The 20549-nt window shown below is 48.5% G+C and overlaps 1 protein-coding gene across 1 annotated transcript in view; it reads left to right on the forward strand.

The window, feature by feature from the left end:
* Nucleotides 1–20549, forward strand: part of ADAD1 (adenosine deaminase domain containing 1) — a 265111-nt gene that overhangs the window by 139726 nt on the left and 104836 nt on the right. Inside the window, exon 7 of the mRNA XM_077476863.1 lies at nucleotides 13340–13466. Coding sequence (XP_077332989.1) covers nucleotides 13340–13466 — 127 coding nt within the window. The remainder of the gene's footprint in view (nucleotides 1–13339; nucleotides 13467–20549) is intronic.

Raw genomic sequence — 20549 nt, forward strand, 5'->3', positions numbered from 1 at the left:
GCTTAAACATTTTTTTTTGGACTGGAACTACACTTTAAAAATGTACCACTTCAAAATTACAAACAGATTCTACTTAACACATCAAACCTACGCAGTCCCTGTCTTGTTTGCACCGCCTGTATACTGCTATTCTGAGTATATAGGGCCTGTAGGCCCCACACCTTTCCTTTTTTTAAATTTTGGAACGGGGTTCCCCTAATATGTTAACAAGATCCAAAGCGGCTGGTAAAGGGCAGGGGGGCTACCCATGCCATTTTTCTTTTCATCCATATTAACGGAACCAGACATTACATTAAAACCGCAAGCAGTTTTAAATGACTTTTCTCTTATATTCACCGACCGACACAGCTCCTCTCTGTAACTACATGGGTTGTATAGCCTGCCATTAGGAGAAACTAGGCAGAATTGTTACACAATACATAGAACTTTCTATGTCCATGTTTTTGCTGCAGGTTTGCTGCTTTTTGCGCAAGATGAGATCTTCTATTATCTGCCGGCTTGGTGATAGGCTAGTTAATGATATCCTTGTAGTTTCCCCAGTCCAGCCATCGAGCGTGATCAGGCAGCAGCTACGGCTTGGCAGGCCACGACATACCTCGTACTCCAGAGTTGGTCGGTGAGTTCAATGCTCCGGGGTATACATACGACCGGGCTACTGATGTCTGGATCCCAGTATACCGAGGCAAACAGCTACCCTGTAACTGCGCAGGTGTAGGTCTGTGATGGAATGTCTCCCAGTTCTTCAGGACTAGGAAGTACAGCTCTCCCTGCTTCGGTGGGGTGAGCAGCTGGGCATTCCCTGGGGGGTCGATTCGGGGGCCACCTCACCTCCTTATCTTCTCTTCCAAGTCCCTATCACCCCTCCCTTCCCCCTCTGGGGGGGATGTCTGCTTGCGCTGCGGGTGGTGTATGTGTGTGTGTGTGGGGGTCGCTGTTTCTCACCTGTGGGGGCTCTGTGCGGTTGCTGTACAGTCCTGGTTCAGGTCTGGGGGTCCCAAAAATGCAGTTTTTGTGGAGGTTGTCTGTCTGCCAGCAGGCAGCTCGCTTTTATTTTTGCTCTTTTCACCGCATGGTGCTGTTCCGGCGGCCATCTTGGATTTGGGAAAGCTTTAGATTCCCCTGGGGAGCTTCAGCAGCCATTTTCCTTAGGATTCCTATTGATTACATTGGGGGACATTTTGTGAAAGCCTGAATGCTTCCTTCACCGCTGGCCTCTTGTGACAGCATGACATGTGCTTTCTCTTGTTACTTCCTTATCCACTGTGTGTGTGGGACACTGGATGGCTCTGTGCGGAACGCTGAAGCTGTTCTGCAGATCGGTGCACCGCTGTTAGAGCTGCTGCTGCTGACAGTTTTTTCTCCTCTCTGCATCTGGGATGCTCCTAGGGACTACAGGCATTATTGTTGGCATTCACAGAACACCCCAGTGTGATGAGTCTAGCGCTAAGTACCCCCCCCCCCCCCCCCCCACGTGGCAGCAGCAGGAGGGTGGGACCTTCACTGTCCTAAGTTCCCTTGCAGGTGGCAGACAGGATAGGGTCAGCATGGCTTCAGAACCTGGTGTTTCTTCCCCTGAAATCCAGGCTATAGCAACCGGGTCACCTGCGGTTAGTGTGGTGCGCATGGACACCCTGACGGCGTTCCTGGACTCCTATATTGCTAAGACTCGGGCCCTGCTGCGGCTGGAGACCCCAGCTCTGACCTATCAGACATGGCTGACCAGGACCGTTCGGACAGTGAGGATGATTCCCCATCTGGGTCCGGGCGCGACTAGGCACTTGTTGGAGCACTTATCACAGCTGTGTGTGATACCCTGAAGATCCAGGAGCCAGCGGATCGTCTGCTGATGTACCGGTCCCTTTTGGGTCCCACAAGCCAGCACGTTCACCTAAGGTGTTCCTGTATTTGACTTATTTTGACAAATTCATCTACAGGGAATGGGGTCGCTCGCAATGGACCTTTTTGGTCCCCAGGAAAGCCTTCTCAAAAAGTGGTCGGCTCCTCCGGTCGTGGACCCCCCAGTATCTTGGTTAAATAAAGTAACCATGATTCTGGTTGAGGCGACTCCTGCATTCAAAGATCCCACAGACAGTGGGATCAGAAATCTCTGATCCATGATCCAGTTCTGTTCTTGGTCCTCTTCCCCAGGCTAATTTAAGCTCATCTGAGCAGACAGCCTTTGCTCTCTGCCTGGGACATACAAGCAAAGTTGGTCTGTGAAGAGAAAAAGTTTGGTAAAAGCTGTTAAGCAGTTTAAGTAGAGACTGGCAAGCGATAGGCTTATTCAGCCTGGTAGTTGGGGGCTGCATATTGTGTAGTTAGAGCCGAGACACGGCTAGGATTTGTGTTTTTGCTATTTTTGTCCTTTGTTTTATGGAACACTGTACAGCACCTGTATGTGGACTTGTATATATCACAAATAAACACAGCACTGTTTGTCACTACATCACTGAATTTGGTATCTGTGCCTGAGCAACTGCTCATCCCAGGGAACTTTGTACCTGCTACCTGTGCCCCAGGTTACACCCCTTTTTGGAAAGTAGGCGTTCCAAGGTATTTAGTAAGAGGCATGGTGAGGTTTTTGGTCTTGTCATTTTTTCCCACAGTTCTTTGCAAAATTAAGATTTTTTTTTATTTTTTCCCCCACAAAATTGTAATTTTAATAGGTTATTTCTCTCACATTGCATGTGCATACCACAAGTCACACCCCAAAATACATTCTGCTACTCCTCCTGAGTATTACAATACCACATGTGTGGGACTTTTTCACAGCCTGGCCACTTAGACAGGCCCAACATGCAGGGAGCACCATCACGTGTTCTAGGAGCATAAATTACACATCTAACTTGTTGACTACCTATTACACTTTTGAAGGCTCTGGAGCACCAGGACAATGACACGTGGCACTGATGGCAGATGGCACTGATACGTGGCACTGATGGCACGTGACACTAATGACAGATGGCACTAATACGTGGCACTGATGACAGATGGCACTAATACGTGGCACTGATGACACCTGACACTGATGACAGATGGCATTGATACGTGGCACTGATGACACGTGACACTGACAGGTGGCAATCATGACACATGACACTGACAGGTGGCACTGATACATGACACTGACAGGTGGCACTGGGGACAGGTGGTATTGATTGGTGGCACTGGAGACAGGGGACAGATGGCACTGGGGACAGGTGGGCGTGTGTGTTTCACTGTGTGTGTGTGTGTGTTTCACTGTGTGTGTGTTTTACTGTGTGTGTGTGTTCTTACTCACTGGCTGCAGCTGCAGCCGTTCATCTCTCCCTCCTCACACGCTGTCTCTGTGTGAGGAGGGAGAGCCGATGAGAGATGATCTCATATGTTTACATATGAGATCACCTCCCATTGGACACTGCGATAGAGTATGCGATCTGTAATTGGCTGTGTCCGAGGGACACGGCCAATACAGGAGGATGTCCAGGGACGCGCCCCCCCCCCCCCCCCCCCCCCCCGGCAGATAGCGTCCGCACTGTAGCCGTCTTTTGGCTATAGCGTGGGCGCGAAGTAGATAAAGACCAATTTCAAATTATAGGCACAATAACCAGTTTCAACCCAGCTGTCATTTTGCTATAGCCATATGACGTCCTCTGTGTCCACTGGCCCACTGCTGGTACCATGTGATCGCTGTGACCAATCACAGCAGATCACATGACAGTTGTAAACAATGAATGGCTTTCTTTCATGCCATCCCTTGTGTACAATTGTGTTGCTAGCTGTGATTGGTCATAGTGTTCACATTGTGCATACAGGGCCAATCACAGCCCATCTTTACAGGTGATTAACTGTGGCCAATCACAACTAATTACAACAAAACACACGGAATCATTTTCATTCAGTAAAAATGGTTGTTTATACCAGTGAAATTCACTGGTATAAACAATCATAATGTGTAAAAAAAAAAAAATCCTGATCACTTCCCCCTGAATAATAATATTGTTACTATGGTAAAACTATTGCTCTGGTCACAGTTGGTTGGGGGGTGGGGGGTTTACTAAAACCTAAAGCGTGCACAATCTATTGCAGCAGTGCATAGTAACCAATCAACTTTTAGGTTTTATTGTCCAAGCTTAATTGAACAAGCTAGCTGATTGGTTACTATGCACCGGATTCTGAGTGCTCCAGTTTTAGTAAATCTCCCCCACTGTGTAAAAATAAAAAAAATAAAAAAAACACATTTATTTTAAATGACTGTCACCAGTCAGTGTCCCTGATCACCACCACACCCATTTATACGATAACTCTGTACTGCACTTGTGTCAGTATGTAAAAAAAATTGTGAACATTTTTTTTTCCATTTTCCAAAAAATTGTGTCGAAAAATTTAAAAAAAATCGCCATGCCTCTTACTAATTTCTCTGCACTGTCTATTTTCCAAAAAGGGGTCATTTGGGGGATATTTGTACTGTCCTGACATCAAGAAATGATAGACCTGATGTCAGTACATCAGGATTGATGGCTTTTCAGATATATGCCATAGTTTGTGGACTCTCTAACCTTCCTACAGACTAGAAAAATGTAGCAGAATACATTTTGGTCAAATTTTGTGAAATTGTAAAATTTTATAACCGAAACTTAGAAAAATATCCCCTCCCCCCAAAAAAACTTTGCTGTCTTTTTTCGCCTATTTAGCAAAGAATAAAAAACCCAGTGGTGATTAAATATAACCCAAAAAAGCTCTATTTGTGTGAAAAAGATTATATAAAAATTCATATGGGTACAGTATTACATGACCCCCCAATTGTTGGAGTATGACGGGCTGAAAATTGACCTGGGCAGGAAGGGGGTAAAAGTGCACAGTAGTGAAGTGGTTAAAATTAAATCAATCCATGTTTTGTTTTTCCTTTTAAATGTACATTGCTTTTTAATTTTTGTCAGTTTGCTGACACCTCTCCTATTATTGAGAGGGGGAAGAACCCTTTTGCCACTTGTAATGGCAATCATTACAAAAATGTTCTTCTGACCTGTTCCTTTGCCAGATACCAGCAGACATAGCAAGAGGTATGTAAACCCCTTGAAATTAATTGATTTTCTGTAGTAATTTCTTATAAAATGTGGTCTGATCCTTCTCTAAGTCACAGTAGACAAACACAATGTGCTTATCTGATCGACACAAATTTTAATTTTTTCCTGTCTTGAGCAAACCCATTAAACAATCATTGTTCTGGAGGAGAAAATAAGGGAAACCTTGCAGTCAATGGAGGTCTGGGCTCTGAATGGGTCACTTAAAGTGGTGTTCCGCCAAAACGAAATAAGTCAACAGCTACAAATACTGCAGCTGCTGACTTTTAAAATATGGACACTTACCTGCCCAGGGCGACCGCAATGTCCTCATCCGAAGCCGACCTGCTCCCGGGTGCAGGCGCTGGCATCTTCAGTAAGGGAATCGGGAAGTGAAGCCTTACGGCTTCACAGCTTGGTTCCCTACTGTGCATGTGCAAGTCATGCTGCGCGTCCTGACTGGTCCCTTCTGTCTTCTGGGACCTTTGTGTCTCCCAGAAGACAGTGGGGGGGAGGGGCATGGCGTAGAATTGGGAGTCAATACCTGTATTGGACAGGTATCTACTCCCCCCTCCCCCCAGAAAGGTGCCAAATGAGACACCGGGGGGAGTAACTGGCTAAGCGGAAGTAAAATTTTTGGGTGGAACTCCGCTTTAAATGGGTGCATTTTACGTTTCTGAAGCTAGTCTGTGGTGGATTTACTTTGATGCTTGGAGCCATTGTCCTGCATTACCCAACTTCTACTAAGCTTCAACTGGCAGCCACTACATGCCCCAGCTCCAGGGGTGGTCGGTGAGCGTATATGCTCCGTCCAGGCACACACATGACCGGGCTACTGATGTCTGCCGGGCCAGCAGCCACCCCGTACTGATCGGAGAGTGGGTCTGTGTTGGACTGTCTCCCAGCTCTTCGGGACTGGTAAGTACAGCTCTCCCTGCCTCGGTGGGTCTGAGCAGCTGGGCGTTCCCTGGGAGGTCGATTCGGGGGTCCCTCACCTCCCTCTCTTCTCTCCCTGTCCATATCTTCCCTCCCCCCTTCCCTGTGGGGGATGCTGCATGGGTTGCTGAGCGGTGTGTGTGCCATAGACAGGGGATCTCCGGGGGGTTCTCACCTGGGGGGGACTGCGCTGGATGGCTGTGCCCTGGATATGTGTAGGTCTCTCCCGGTAGGTGCCTGGAGGCTGTCTCTGTTGATCGGTGTAGCGCTGTTTCACCGCCATTGCTTTGCCTGTTTTTTCACTGTCCCTCATGGTATACAGTGTTCGGCGGCCATTTTTGGTGTGACCAGGGATCAGCATGCTCGGTTTCCATCTTCCTGTAGCTCGATGACCATTTTCCCTGTGATTATGTCCTCTATACTGGACACTTGGCAGCCATTTTCTTGAAGCCTGAACACATTTTTCCATTTCAGCGCCATTCAGAGCAGCTCTGCATAGCGCGGTGTGGTCTCCTATGCATCTGGGAGCTGACACAGGCACTCTTAGCTGGACGCAACAGAACTCAGGGTGGTGAGGCCATTTTCTTGAAGACTGAACAAGTTTTTGATCATTTTCAGCAGCTCTGGAAAGCGCAGTGTGATCTCCTATGCACCTGGGAGCTGACACAGCCACTACTAGCTGGGCAGCGCATCCCCATCAGGTGGCAGACAGGGTAGAGTCAGCATGGCTTCAGAAACTGGTGTTTCTTCCCTCGAAATCCAGGCAATTGCAACCGGTTTGTCTGCAGACCGTTCAGTGCCTCTGGACGCTTTGTCGGCGGTCCTCAATTTGTTCATTGCCAAGATGGAGGCAGTGCGTGGACGCAAAGGTGCCCCTGGCCCGGCCCCCCAACCCCGCCCCCCCGTCCTCCGGGGAGAGCTCTGATGCAGACTCGGGCCCTGCTGAGGCTGGTGACCCCTGCTCTGTAGTTTCAGATGATGCTGACCAGGACCAATCGGACAGTGGGGATGAGTCCAGGTCCGTGCACGACAAAGCGCTTGTTGGAGCACTTATCACAGCTGTGTGTGATGCCCTGAAAATTCAGGAGCCGGCATATCCCTCTGCTGATGTAGCGGCCCCTTTTGGGTCCCGTAAGCCAGCCCGTACACCTAATGTGTTCCCGTATCTGACTTATTTCCATAAGTTAATTTACAAGGAATGGGGTCGACCGCAATGGACCTTTTTTGGTCCCAAAATACATGGTGGTGTGTTGCCCTTTTGAGGAGAGCATTCTCTAAAAAGTGGTTGGCTCCTCCGATCCTGGCTCCCCCCCCCAGTTATCCAGGTTAATCAAAGTAACCACTATTCCGGTAGAGGGGACTCCTGCCTTTAAGGATCCTACGGACAGGAAGGCCGAGGCAGTGGCTCGTTCCTTGTCCACGGTTGTGGGGTCCACTATGTGACCAGTACTGGCATCCGCACTTGTCTCAGACACTGAGTGGGCAAAACTTTTGCACTGCGAATTGGGAGAGCAACAGGCTTCTCCTGTCTGTATGGAACTAGCAGACCAATTGGTGCAAGGCCTTAAGTACATTTGTGCCTCGGCCCTGGATACTCTCCCTCTGTTATCCAGGGCTTCAGTGTCAGCAGTGGTGCTGAGGCGCCTGATTTGGCTAATATGCTGGTCAGCTGACCAGGCATCTAAAAAAAAAATAAAACCCTGACGGATCTTCCCTTCCTTGGCGACCAGCTCTTTGGAGCCTCATTAGCTGACATTATTAAAAATGCCACAGGTGGTAAGAGTACACTACTCCTACAGGCCCGGAAGGCTAAGGAGCCACGCCATAGGCAAGGGCCCTCATTTTCTGCTCACGCCCGGGACTTCGGCTAAGCGTCCCCAGACCGACAGGAGGACCTCTGAAGGACAAAAGCGTCCCTGGAACCACAAGCCTGCGAGCAAAAGTGCTACCGCATGAAGGTTTGCTCTGGCCAGCAACACGGGTGGGGGGTCACCTTTGGGAATTTGCAGCCCGGTGGACCTCTCGGCTGTCCGACCAATGGGTCTGTGATCTGATTTCCTCAGGCTACAAGGTAGAGTTCCTGTCTTGGCCGAAAAACTGATTCTTCCCCTTCAGCATACCCGTACTCGGCTCCCCTGGAGGCCCTATTGGGGGCGGTAAGGGACCTGCTGAGTCGCAGGGTGATCGTATGGAATCGGAACGTTTACAGGGGTTCTACTCAAACCTGTTTGTAGTCCCCAAAGAGGAAGGGGTACGTCCAATCTTGGACCTAAAAGCCCTCAATTACTTTGTAAAAGTACAGAGGTTCAGAATGGAAACCGTTCGCTCAATAGTCGCTGCACTCCATCAAGGGGACTCCCTGGCGTCTTTGGACATCCAGGATGCGTACCTGCACATACCTATATGCCTTCAGCATCAGAGGTTTCTGCGTTTTGCAGTTGGGGAAGCCCACTACCAGTTCGTAGCTCTCCCTTTGGTTTGGCATCAGCCCCCTCCAGTCTTTACCAAGGTATTGGCTCCTGTCTTGGAGTTGCTGCGGCAACGCGGGATCGCGATCGTGAGTTACCTAGACTATCTCCTCCTGAGAGCATCTTCCGCCTCAGAGTTAAAGGAGGATGTGCGGTTCACCATGCAGACCCTGCAGGAATTTGGGTGGCTGTTGAGCCTAAAGAAGGTGATTGTACTAACTCAGCAATTGGAGTACCTAGACTTACTGCTGGACTCCACGGAAGCGAGAGTGTTTCTCCCTTCAGACAAGCTGCAGACTCTCAGAGCCACGGTAAAACTGCTGATGAACTGCAGGTGTTCGTCGCTACGCTTCTGTATGCGAGTGCTGGGACTCTTGATGTCCTCCTTCGAGGCAATACCGTAAGCCCAGTTTCACACCAGAGTCTTGCAGAAGGAGATTTTGACAAAGTGGGACAAATCTCAGTTGTCCCTGGATTGGCAGATTCAGGTGAGCCAGTTAGTCAGGGATTCCCTGCTGTGGTGGCTGAGGTCTCCGGCACTTCGGTCGTTCCTACTTCTGAAATGGACAGTGATCACAACGGACGCCAGCCTGACTGGCTGGTGTGGAGTAATGGGAGTTCAGTCGACCCAGGGCCTCTGGTCGGGGAAGGAATCAAAGTTGCTGATCAATCTGTTCGAGCTGAGAGCGATCAGGCTATGCCTCTCCACATGGTCGATAAGACTTCGAGGGCATCCGATCAGGATCCAGTCAGACAACGGCACAACGGTAGCATACGTCAATCACCAAGGAGGAACAAGAAGCTAGGCTGCCGCACGGGAGGTCACTCCATATCCTGCAGTGGGCAGAGTGACATGTACTGGCCCTGTCGGCCATTTACATCCCGGGAGTAGAGAACTGGCAGGTGGACTACCTAAGTCGCCAGATGCTGGACCCAGGAGAATGGGCATTGCTTCCGGAGGGGTTCAGGCTATTGTGCCTGCGGTGGGGCACACTAGACGTTGATCTTCTGGCCTCCCGTCTCAATCAGAAGGTGTCGAGATTAGTGTCCAGGACAAGATGCGCTCGTGACTCAGTACCAGCTGATCTATGCCTTTCCTCCACTAAAACTGTTATCACATCTGCTTTGCAGAGTGGAAGCTGAGGGGATCCCAGTAATACTCATTGGCCCAGATTGGCCTCAGCGTCCTTGGTACTCAGACCTAGTGCGCCTGGTGGCAGACGCTTCCTGACGACTACCGTTGCGAGAGGACCTTCTGTCTCAAGATCCAATTTCTCTATCCCGCCTTACCATCGCTGGCTTTAACAGCATGGCTATTGAGAGCCAGGTGTTGAGGAACCGGGGTCTTTCGGACTCTGTGATCCCAACTATGTTGAGAGCACAGAAATCTTCTTGAAAGCTATATCATCGTACCTGGAAGGCCTACATATCCATGTGTGTGGAGAAAGGTTAGCGTCCGTGCTCTTTCTCTATATCCAGGATCCTGCTGTTTCTACAGCAAGGAGTAGACCAGAAATTGTCTTTGAGCACCATTAACCACTTAAGGACCGCCTCACGCCAATATACGTCGTCAGAATGGCACGGCTGGGCAAGAGCACGTACAGGTACGTTGCCCTTTAAGAGCCCAGCCGTGGGTCGCGCACTTGCGACCCAGTCCTTAGCACTGTGGCCGCTGGACCCGATCGTGGCTGGTGTCCCGCGATCGGGTCACAAAGTTGAAGAACGGGGAGAGGTAAGTGTAAACGAACCTCTCCCTGTACTTCCTAGTGAGCTTGTCACTGATAGTCTGTTCCCTGTCAAAGGGAAAGACGATCAGTGATGTCACATGCCAAGCCACACCCCCTTACAGTAAAAAAAAAAACACATTAGGTCACACTTAACCCCTACACTGCCCCCTAGTGTTAACTCCTCACTGCCAGTGACATTTTTACAGTAATCCATGCATTTTTGATCGCTGCATTAATGCCAATGGTCCCAAAAATGTGTCAAAATTGTCCAACATGTCCACCATAATGTCGCAGTCACAATAAAAATCGCTGATCGCCACCATTACTAGTGTAAAAAAAAATGAATAAAAATGCCATAAAACTATCCCCTATTTTGTAGACGCTATAACTTTTGCGCAAACCAATCAATAAAAGCTTATTGCGATATTTTTGGGGAAAAATAACATTTAGAAGAATACGTATCGGCCTAAACTGTGGAAAAAAAATGTTTTATTTGTATATATTTTTGGGGGGGGATATTTATTATAGCAAAAAGTTAAAAAATATTGTTTTTTTTTTTTTCAAAATTGTTGCTGTATTTTTGTTTATAGCGCAAAAAATAAAAACCACAGAGGTGATCAAATACCACCAAAAGAAAGCTCTATTTGTGGGAAAAAAAGGACGCCAAATTTGTTTGGGAGCCATGTCACACGATCACGCAATTGTCAGTTAAAGTGACGCAGTGCCGAATCCAAAAAAGAGGCCTGGTCCTTTAGCTGCAAAATGGTCCGGGGCTTAAGTGGTTAAGCAACAAATATCAGCTTTGGCTGTCTTTTTCAGCAACCCCTGGCAACTCACTCTCTAGTGAGCACTTTTGTTTGAGGGATTCGACATGTAGTTCCTCCGTTGTGTCCACCATTACCCCTGACGGATCTGAACCTGGTGTTATCGGCGCTTCAAAAACCGCCATTTGAAAATATCAGAGAGATCCCTCTGTTGACTTTCCCAGAAAGTGGTCTTTCTAGTGGCCATTACTTCGGACAGGACGGTTTCGGAACTGGCGGCCTTGTCTTGCAAGTCGCCCTATCTGGTTATCCATGAGGATAAGGTGGTGTTGCATCCGCAAACCTTCTTTTCTTCCGAAGGTGGTTTTGGCATTCCACATCAATGAAGACATTGTGTTACCATCTCTGTGTCCTAAACCAACACATCCTAAAGAGGTGGTCTGGGCTCTGAGAGTGTATTTCTCAGCAACGGATGCCTTTCGGAAGTCAGACTCCTTGTTTGTTTCAGTGGCTGGTCCAAAAAAAGTATTGGCGGTCTCGTCGGTCACCATTTCCAGGTGGATCAGACAGATTGTTGTACAGGCCTTCGCCTTCAAGGGGCAGGTTCCCCCCTTTGCGGTCACGGCCCACTCCACAAGGGCAATTGGAACATCTTGGGCCTTCCGACATCAAGCGTCTGTCGCTCAAGTGTATAAAGCGGCGACTTGGTCGTCTGTTCACACCTTTACAAAATTCTACAAGGTAGATGTCAGTGCATTGGCTGATGCCTGTGTTGGCCGCAAAGTTTTGCAGGCGGCCGTAAAATGGCAATTGCACTTAAATTTTTTCCTGTATTATAATTTTTTTTTTTTTTGGTAAAAACACAGTAGCTTTAAGTAATGCTCTGTTGCATTTGGTACCTCAGTTCTGATGCGGTTTGGAGGTAGTGACTCCCAGTTTTTGGATTTTGGTTATTCCCACACTGTTGTTTTTTGTGGTTACATTTTTTATACTAGTTCCCACATGCCATTGTGGGTTAAGTTTTTTTTTTTTTTTTTTTTTTTTTTTTTTTTTTTTTAATGCTGTGTTCCCACCCCTCGTTTTGGCACTGCTTGGGGACGTCCCAATGGTCTAAGAAAGGAGCTTTTTTCAGTTGGTGAACGTAAGAGAAAATAGGATTTTTTTGTACTCACCGTATAATCCTTTTCTCTGTAGTTCACCGACTGACACAGCACCCTCCCCTCCTATTTTTGACTGTTATACTACTTGTTGACGTACTGAAGCTGCAGTAGCAGGCTGTGGGGCTGTTACTTAAGGGACCGCCCCTTGGGCGGAACTAGAAAGTTCTAGTTTTATCACCACATGTTAACATGTAATGCCTAGTCCTCTTCTGAAGGCGGCGTAACAACCCAATGGTCTAAAAAAGGAGCTGCGTCAGTCGGTGAACTACAGAGAAAAGGATTTTATGGTGAATACAAAAAAATCCTATTTTCTCGATCAATTCAACTTTTGTTTCATAGGTCCACAAAACATTTTCCCTGTAGTGTTGCAGTTTTTCAAGGTGCTCTTTGGCAAACACCAGGCGCACAATAATGGTTGGTTTAGAGAACAGTAACTTCCTCCGTGGGGTACTGCTATGGACATCCTGCCTGTTCAAAGACTTGCATATGGGAGACTCATGAACAGGGATGTTTGTTAATTCCAGTGATGACTTCAAGCCTTTAGCTATTGTGGGTTGTTCTTTACCTCTTTAAAGGATGGTGCGTCGTGCTTTTGGAGTCATCTTGACAGGACACTCACTTGTAGGAAGAGTAGTTACAATACTAAACTTGTCACCATTCATAGGCAGCTTTAGACTGATGGGTGTGTGAACACTTCCAAGATTGCGCTGTATTCCTCTCCAGTCTTATGCAGACCAACTAGTCTTGATTGTACGTCCTCAGAGAGCTCCTTTTTTTGCAAGGCATGGTTCACATCAGCTGATGCTTCGTATGAACAGCAATCTTAAAATGTGTCTTATCAATCAAAGTAGCTCTTAACCACACCCCAAAACGTGTTGCATTAACTGGACTCCAGATGTGCAAATTTCTGGCTCCAGTTTGCTTTCGTTTTAAGTAATTGGTCTAAATTCACTTACTTTTCCCTCCTGCACTGTGAAGGTTTAAGGGTTGTGTTTAATAAAGACTGTAGAAATTAGAATTGTTTGTGTCATATCAGCTTAACCACATGGTTTGTCTATTGTTGTGACTTAGATGATGATCAGATCCCATTTTACGGAAAATTACTGCAGAAAACCTGTTTAATAGCAAGGGGTTCCCATATGTTTTGCACTATATGTATGCTGATTCCTTTCCTTTACAATATAAAAGCATGAATTGCAATAGGTTGTATCATCTGTCAGATATGTTTGCCTTTATTTTTAGATGGCCAGGAATGGGAAGTAATTGCAATTGGAACAGGAGACTTAAACTATAGTCAGAGCACACTGAATGATGGAAGAATTCTTCATGACTCGCATGCTATTGTCTCTGCCAGGCGTTCACTACTCAGGTAAATTGAAGCTGTGGTCATTGTGTTTGTTAATTTAATAAACCTTTTTATCACATGTAAGTTCTTTCTGATGCTGAAAAATTCTACAAAAAAAAATTTGGGGTGGGGGGGGTGCAAACAAACTGAAAAATACTGAAACAAAAACCTCAAATTCAGCCTCACTGTGCCCCAGCAAATGCAGCCAACTGTGCCCAGCAAATGCAGCCACAATAACACCCCCCCCCCCCCCCGTCCGCACACTGTCTGTCTGACCATCACTTGCCCCATCATGGTGGCCGGGTCAGGCAGTGGGTGATAGCGAGCTGTGGGACGGGTAGCACAGGTCGGGCAACGGCTCCTGTGTCCCTCCATGTGTCTCTTCTTGCCTGGTAAGCGGCCAATAGGGTTGCCTGTGCCTTCAGCCAATCAGGTGACGGGTAATATTCATTTGCTTTTCTAACACATTTGGGTGGACTGCGAGCGCAATGCTCTGTGCTCCAAGTCCACCATTTTTGAAGCATATTAGAGCCTATGGCTCTAATTGGATGCTTCAAAGAAACACCCCCACCACGGTAATTTAGGTGCCCAGCGTCCAAAAAGGGGCCGGATGCCTGAATAGGGGGTGGCTACAGCGGCCTTGGATAGATTCATGCAATGCATGAATCTATCAATTCCACATAGAGGGGGCTGCACCCTTGATGAATGGACCACCCCTGGTCCCAACACTGAACCTTGGGGTACACCGCTAGCAACCCTAGACCATTCAGTGTATGAGTCATTAACCACTACTCTCTAAATATTCTTTTTCTGAGCCTGTGTAGACTTTTAATTTACACTTTAGCCACATTAGGGGAACTGTGTCAAACGTTTTGGCAAAATTCAAGTATACTACGTCCACAGCCACTCCTTTGTCTATGTTTTTGCTTACTTCCTCATAAAAAGAAATCAGAGATTTGTTTGACAACTTTCGTCTTTTGTGAACTAATGCTGATTATTGTTTAAAATATTTTTCTAGTAAATGCTGTTCTTTGTGCTCTTTTATTAAACTCTCCAGAAGGTAAAACTAATTAGTCTATAGTTACTTGGTGGCAGACTTTGATCCCTTTTTAAACATGGGCACCACATTGGCCCGACACCAATTCAATAGTTTCATGCCAGCCGTTAAAGAGTCTATAAAAATTATAAACAGTGGCTTAGCTATAACAGAGCTCAGCTCTTTGAGGACCCTAGGATGTAAACCATCTGGTCCCGGTGCTTTCTTCACTTTTTTATCTAAGCCCCCGTTCACACCCGTGTAACTTGTCATAAGATTTGACCGTTCCGAATCACATGACAAGTCACACCGCATTGTCAGCAATGGAACTGTTCAAATCGGGGGGACTCTGACTTTGGGTACCGCACAGATTTGGTCAAAAGGTTCCCGCACTATTTTTGCAGATTTCAGGTGCCACTTGAATAGATAGACATCTGTGCATGAAGTCGCACAGATCTCAGGTAGGGCTAAATGTTTCTAGACCATGTCACATTTGAGCCATTGGGGATCATTTGGGGCTGTGTCAATACGATTACCATTAGGGACCTGAGCTTCCCCATTTATTTTTTTATTTTTTTTGTATACACAGCTGAGAAAGGTATTTAATACAGTTGCCTTCTCTAGGTCTCCAATAACCAACTCAAATTATTTAGCAAAGGGCCTACATGCTCAGACCCAGCATTTTTACTGTTGATATAGCTGAAGAATTTTTAGGGGGTTGGTCCTACTCTCTTGCAATCTGAAATAAATTTTCAATTTTTACAGCCTTTTTAGATATTATGTTCTTTGTAATTTTTATGGTGGTGTTACTTTGTTTTCATGTTGACGTGAGCCCATGGGATGGCATGCACCCGACAGCTGATGGGAACGTCGGCTGTGGTGCCGACATCGCTGGGCTCTAGGACAGGTCCAATTATTAAAGGTCAGCAGCTACAGTATGTGCAGCTGCTGGCTTTTTATTTTTGCAGCGGTAGACAAACCTCCGCTCTTAGCATCCAGTGGTCTTGCAAACAGGAAATCCCTGGTCAATAACGCTTTCTCTTTCATTCATTGACGGACACAGCTTCAGTAATCTTGACCGTAGGGTTATTACGCCACCTTCAGGAGAGGACTAGGCGGAACATGTAATACATGTGGAATACAGAACTTTACAGTTCCGCCCAGGGGGGCGGTCCCTCTGGTAATAACCCCTCAGCCTGCTTCCTGCAGCTCCGTTTTTTTTCTGCTTAGTGAAGGAGAAGGACCTAGGCTCCCTGCTGGACCATCGTTCCTGGGAAGCTTTGGATTTTTGCCTTTTGCGCAAGATTTTAAGATCCTGTGATCTGCTATCAACAGCCGGCTGGGTGACAGGCTGGATAATCTAGATCCTTGTAGTCTCCCCAGCCTGGCCATCAAGCGTGTGCAGACCCTAGCTATGCGCTGGATCGGCCACGACATGCCCCTCAGGCTCCAGGATCAGCCGGCAAGCGCAACGCCTCGGGGCACACACATGACCGGACTACTGATGTCTTTGTCACAGTGTGCCGTGGCCAGCAGCCACCCCTTACTGCTCGGGAGTGGGTCTGTGATGGATGTCCTCAGCTCGTCCGGATGCTAAGTACAGCTCTTCCTGACTCAGTGGGATTGAGCAGCTGGGCATTCCCTGGGAGGTTGATTAGGGGGTCCCTCTCTTCCCTCCCTGTCCCTATTTTCCTCCCCCCATGGGGGATGCTGCATGGCTGGGCTGCTGAGCGGTGTGTGTACCTGAGCCAGGGGTCCTCCGGGGGCTCTGACCCGGCGCTGGTTGTCTTTGTCCCTGGGTGTCTGTGGTCTCCCCGCTGGGTGTCTGGATGCTCTGCATGTGCTGTCACCATAGCGGTGTTCTGCCACCATTATCTCTGTTCATTCACTGTGTACAGTTGCCTTTCGGCCATTTTCTGTGTCTCTGTGGAAAGCATGGTCAGGGGCCATTTTCCCTGTGCTTGTCCCTTATACAGGGTGGCCATTTTGTTGTAGCTCACAGCAGTTTTTATCCTCAGCGTTGGTCCCTGTTGCTCAGCAGTGCGTTTTTTTTTTTTTTTTTCTCTGGAAACCTGGGAGCTAACGCTGGACACCGGCACCTGTAACAGAATGGCGCAGCACTCGGTCGGGGTGGTGAGTCCTGCAGTGGGGGCCCCTTTGTGCAGCAGCTAGGAGGGTGGAATTGTGCACCTGTCCCAAGTCCCCAAGGGTGGCAGACAGGGTGGGTCAGCATGGCTTAAGAAACTGGTGTTTCTTCCCAAGAACTCCCTGCAATTGCAACTGGTTCGTCTGCATGCAGTGCCTTTGGATGCTTTGTCGGGAGTCCTTGAAACGTTTGTTGTCAGGGTGGAGACGGTGTGCAGCGTAAAGGTGGTAAAAAATCAGGGGAGAGCTCAGACTCAGGCCCCGCAGCGACTGGTGGCCCCTGCTCTGTCAGATGACGCTGACCATGACCGATCATACAGTGAGGATGATTCCCCGTCCGGGTTCGCACAAGACAAATCGCTAGTTGGAGCACTTATCACAGCTGATGCCCTGAAAATTCAGGATACAGCAGGATCCTCTGCTGAAGTAGCGGTCCCCTTTGGGTCCCGTAAGCTAGCCCATACACCTAAGTTGTGTCAGTATCTGACTTATTTCAATAAGTTCATATACAAGGAAAGGGGAAGCCTGCAGGGGACCTTCTCGGTACCCAAAAGAATGGCAGTGTGTTAACCCTTTGAGGATCGCCTTCTTAAAAAATGCTTGGCTCCTTCGGTCATGGACCCCCCAGTATCCAGGTTAAATAAAGTAACCACGATCCCAGTAGAGGGGACTCCTGCATTTAAGGACCCTACCGACAGGAAGGCCGAGGCAGTGGACAATTCCTTGTTTACGGTTGTGGGGTCAGCAATATGACCAGTACTGGCCACAGCCAGTGTCGCAGACACTTACTGAATGGGCAAAACATTTGCACTGTGAATTGGAGAAGCAGCAGGCCACACCTGTCTGCGTGGAACTAGCAGATCAGTTAGTGCACGGCCTTAAGTACGTTTGTGACGTGACCCTGGATACGCTTCCTTTGCTCTCCAGGGCTTCAGGGTCAGCAGTGGCGCTGCGGCGCCTGATTTGGCTAAAATGCTGGTCTGCGGACCAGGCATCTAAAAAAGCCTTGATGGATCTACCCTTCCTTGGTGAGCGGCTATTTGGAGCCTTGTTGGATGACATTATTAAGAATGTCACAGATGGGAAGAGCACCTTGCTCCCACAGGCCAGGAAGAGTAAGGAGCCACATCGCAGGGCCCTAATTTTCTGCTCAAAAGAGACTTTTTCACCGCCTGAGACTTTGGCTAAATGCTCCCAGTCCGACAGGGCGACTACTGAAGGACAGGAGCATCCCTGGACTCGCAAACCTAACAAGCCAGTGAGCAAAAATGCTTCCGCATGTAGGTTTGCCCCCGCCCGTCACTCGAGTGGGGGGGTCGCCTTCGGGATTTTGCAGCCCATTGGGCTTCTCGGTTGTCCGACTAATGGGTCTGCGAATTGATTTCCTCAGGCCACAAGATAGAGTTCCTCTCTGGCCACCAAACAGATTCTTCCCCTCCAGCATACCCTTACTCCTGGCTCTCCGAGAGGCCCTGTGGGGGCAGTAAGGGACCTGCTAAGCCGCGGGGTGATGGTGCCTGTTCCAAAAACAGAAAGATTTCAGCGGTTTTATTCCAATCTGTTTGTACCCTGATTTTTTACCAAAGTAGTGGCTCCAATTTTGGCGTTGTTTCGACAACGCGGGATCGCAATCGTGGGTTACCTAGATGATCTCCTCCTGAGAGCAGCTTCCACCTCAGAATTAAAGGAGGATGTGGTGATCACCAAGCAAACCCTGCAGGTTTTTATGAGGCTGTTGAACCTAAAGAAGTCGGTGCTTGTGCCGACTTGGCGCCTGGAGTACCTAGGCTTACTGCTGGACTCCGTGGAAACGAGAGTGTTTTTCTATTCAGACAAACTGCAAACTCTCATAGCCATGGTGAAGCTGTTGATGAACAGCAGGTGGTCGTCGCTGCGCTTCTGCATGCGAGTCCTGGGGCTCATGGTGGCCTCCTTCGAGGCGGTACCGTATGCCCAGTTTCACACCAGAGTCTTGCAGGAGAAGATATTAAAATGGGACAAATCTCCGTTATCTCTGGATCGACAGATTCGAGTGAGCCAGTCAGTCAGGGAATCCCTGCTCTGGTGGCTGAGATCCCTGGCACTTCGGTCCAGGAAGTCGTTCCTACCTCTGCATTTGACAGTGATCAGAACGGACACCAGTCTGACCAGCTGGGGTGGGGTACTGGGAGTACTGTCGACCCAGGGCCTCTGGTCGGGGGAAGAATCCAAGTTGCCGATCAATATGCTCGAGCTCCAAGCGATCAGGCTATGCCTCTCCACATGGTTGATGAGACTAAGAGGGCGTCCGGTCAGGATCCAGTCAGACAACACCACAGCGGTGGCATATGTCAACCATCAAGGAGGAACAAGATCGGCTGCAGCACGGAAAGGTCGCTCACATCCTTCGGTGGACAGAGTGAAATGTACTGGCCCTGTCGGCCATTTACATCCCGGGAGTAGAAAACTAGCAGGCGGACTATCGAAGTCGCCAGATGCTGGACCCCGGAGAATGGTCGTTGCATCTGGAGGTGTTCAGGCTTCTGTGCCTGCAGTGGGGCACAACAGACGTGGATCTCCTGGCCTCCCGGCTCAATCGGAAGGTGCAGAGGTTCGTATCCAGGACAAGAGAATGCGTCAGACGCCTTGGTGGCTCCATGGGCTCAGTACCAACTGATCTACACCTTTCCTCCGCTAAAACTGTTAACACGTCTGCTTCGCAGAATGGAAGCCGAGGGGATTCCAGTGATACTGATTGCCCCAGATTGGCCTTGGCGTCCCTGGTATACCGACCTAGTACGCCTGGTTGCGAGAAGACCTGTCTCAAGGTCCGATTCTCCATCTTGCTTTACCATCGCTGGTTTTAATGGCATGGCTGTTGAGGGCCAGGTGCTAAGGAACTGAGGCCTGTCTGACTTTGCGATTTCAACTATGTTGCGGGCACGGAAATCTTCTTCTCGGAAGATATACCATCGTACATGGAAGGGCTTGCATCTCCATGTGTGAGGAGGTGGGGTGGCGTTCGCGCACCTATTCCGTTTCCAGGATCCTTCTGTTCCTACAGGGAGTAGACCAGAAATTGGCTTTAAGAACCATTAAGGGACAGTAGCAACCTTGGCTGTCTTTTTCCAACGACCCCTGGCGTCTCGCTCTCTAGTCCCTCCGATGGGTCCACCCTTGCCCCATGGGATCTGAACCTGGTGCTTCAGAAACCGCCATTTGAGAACATCAGGGAAATTCCCTTGTTGACTCTTTCTCAGGAAGTGGTCTTCCCAGTGGCCATTACATCAGCCAGGAGGGCTTTGGAACAGGCGGCCTTGTCTTACAAGTCGCCCTATTGCGCCCGCAACCTTCTTTTCTACCGAAGGTGGTTTCGGCTTTTCACATCAATGAAGACATTGTGTTTTAAACCGACACAGCCTAAGGAGGTGGCCCTCCATTCCCTGGACGTGGTCCGGGCTCTAAGGGTATATCTGTCTGTCACAGCTCCCTTCCGGAAGTCAGACTCTGTTCGTTTCGGTAGCTGGTCCGAAAAAAGGGATGGGCACCATTTCCAGGTGGATCAGACAGATTGTGGTCTAGGCTTACGCCTTGAAGGGGCAGGTGCCCCCCTTTCCTGTCACGGCCCATTCCACCAGGGCAACTGAGACCTCTTGGGCTTTCCGACATCAAGCGTCAGTCACTCAAGTGTGTAAAGCGGCGACTTGGTTGTCCGTTCACACCTTTACAAAGTGGATGTAAGTGCAGGTGGCCGTATAAGGTTTACATTTCTCCCTGCATGTTGGGCCTCTCTAAGTGGCCAGGCTGTCAAAAAGTTCCACACATGTGGTATTGAAATACTCAGAAAGAGTAGCAGAATTTATTTTGGGGTGTCATTTGTGGTATACACATGCCATGTGAGAGAAATTACCTATTACAATGACAATTTTGTGGGGGAAAAAAATTAA

Source organism: Lithobates pipiens, unplaced genomic scaffold (genome assembly GCF_037356315.1).
Source record: "Lithobates pipiens isolate NorthernLeopardFrog02 unplaced genomic scaffold, aLitPip1_a1.2 Scaffold_13, whole genome shotgun sequence".
NCBI lineage: Eukaryota > Metazoa > Chordata > Amphibia > Anura > Ranidae > Lithobates > Lithobates pipiens.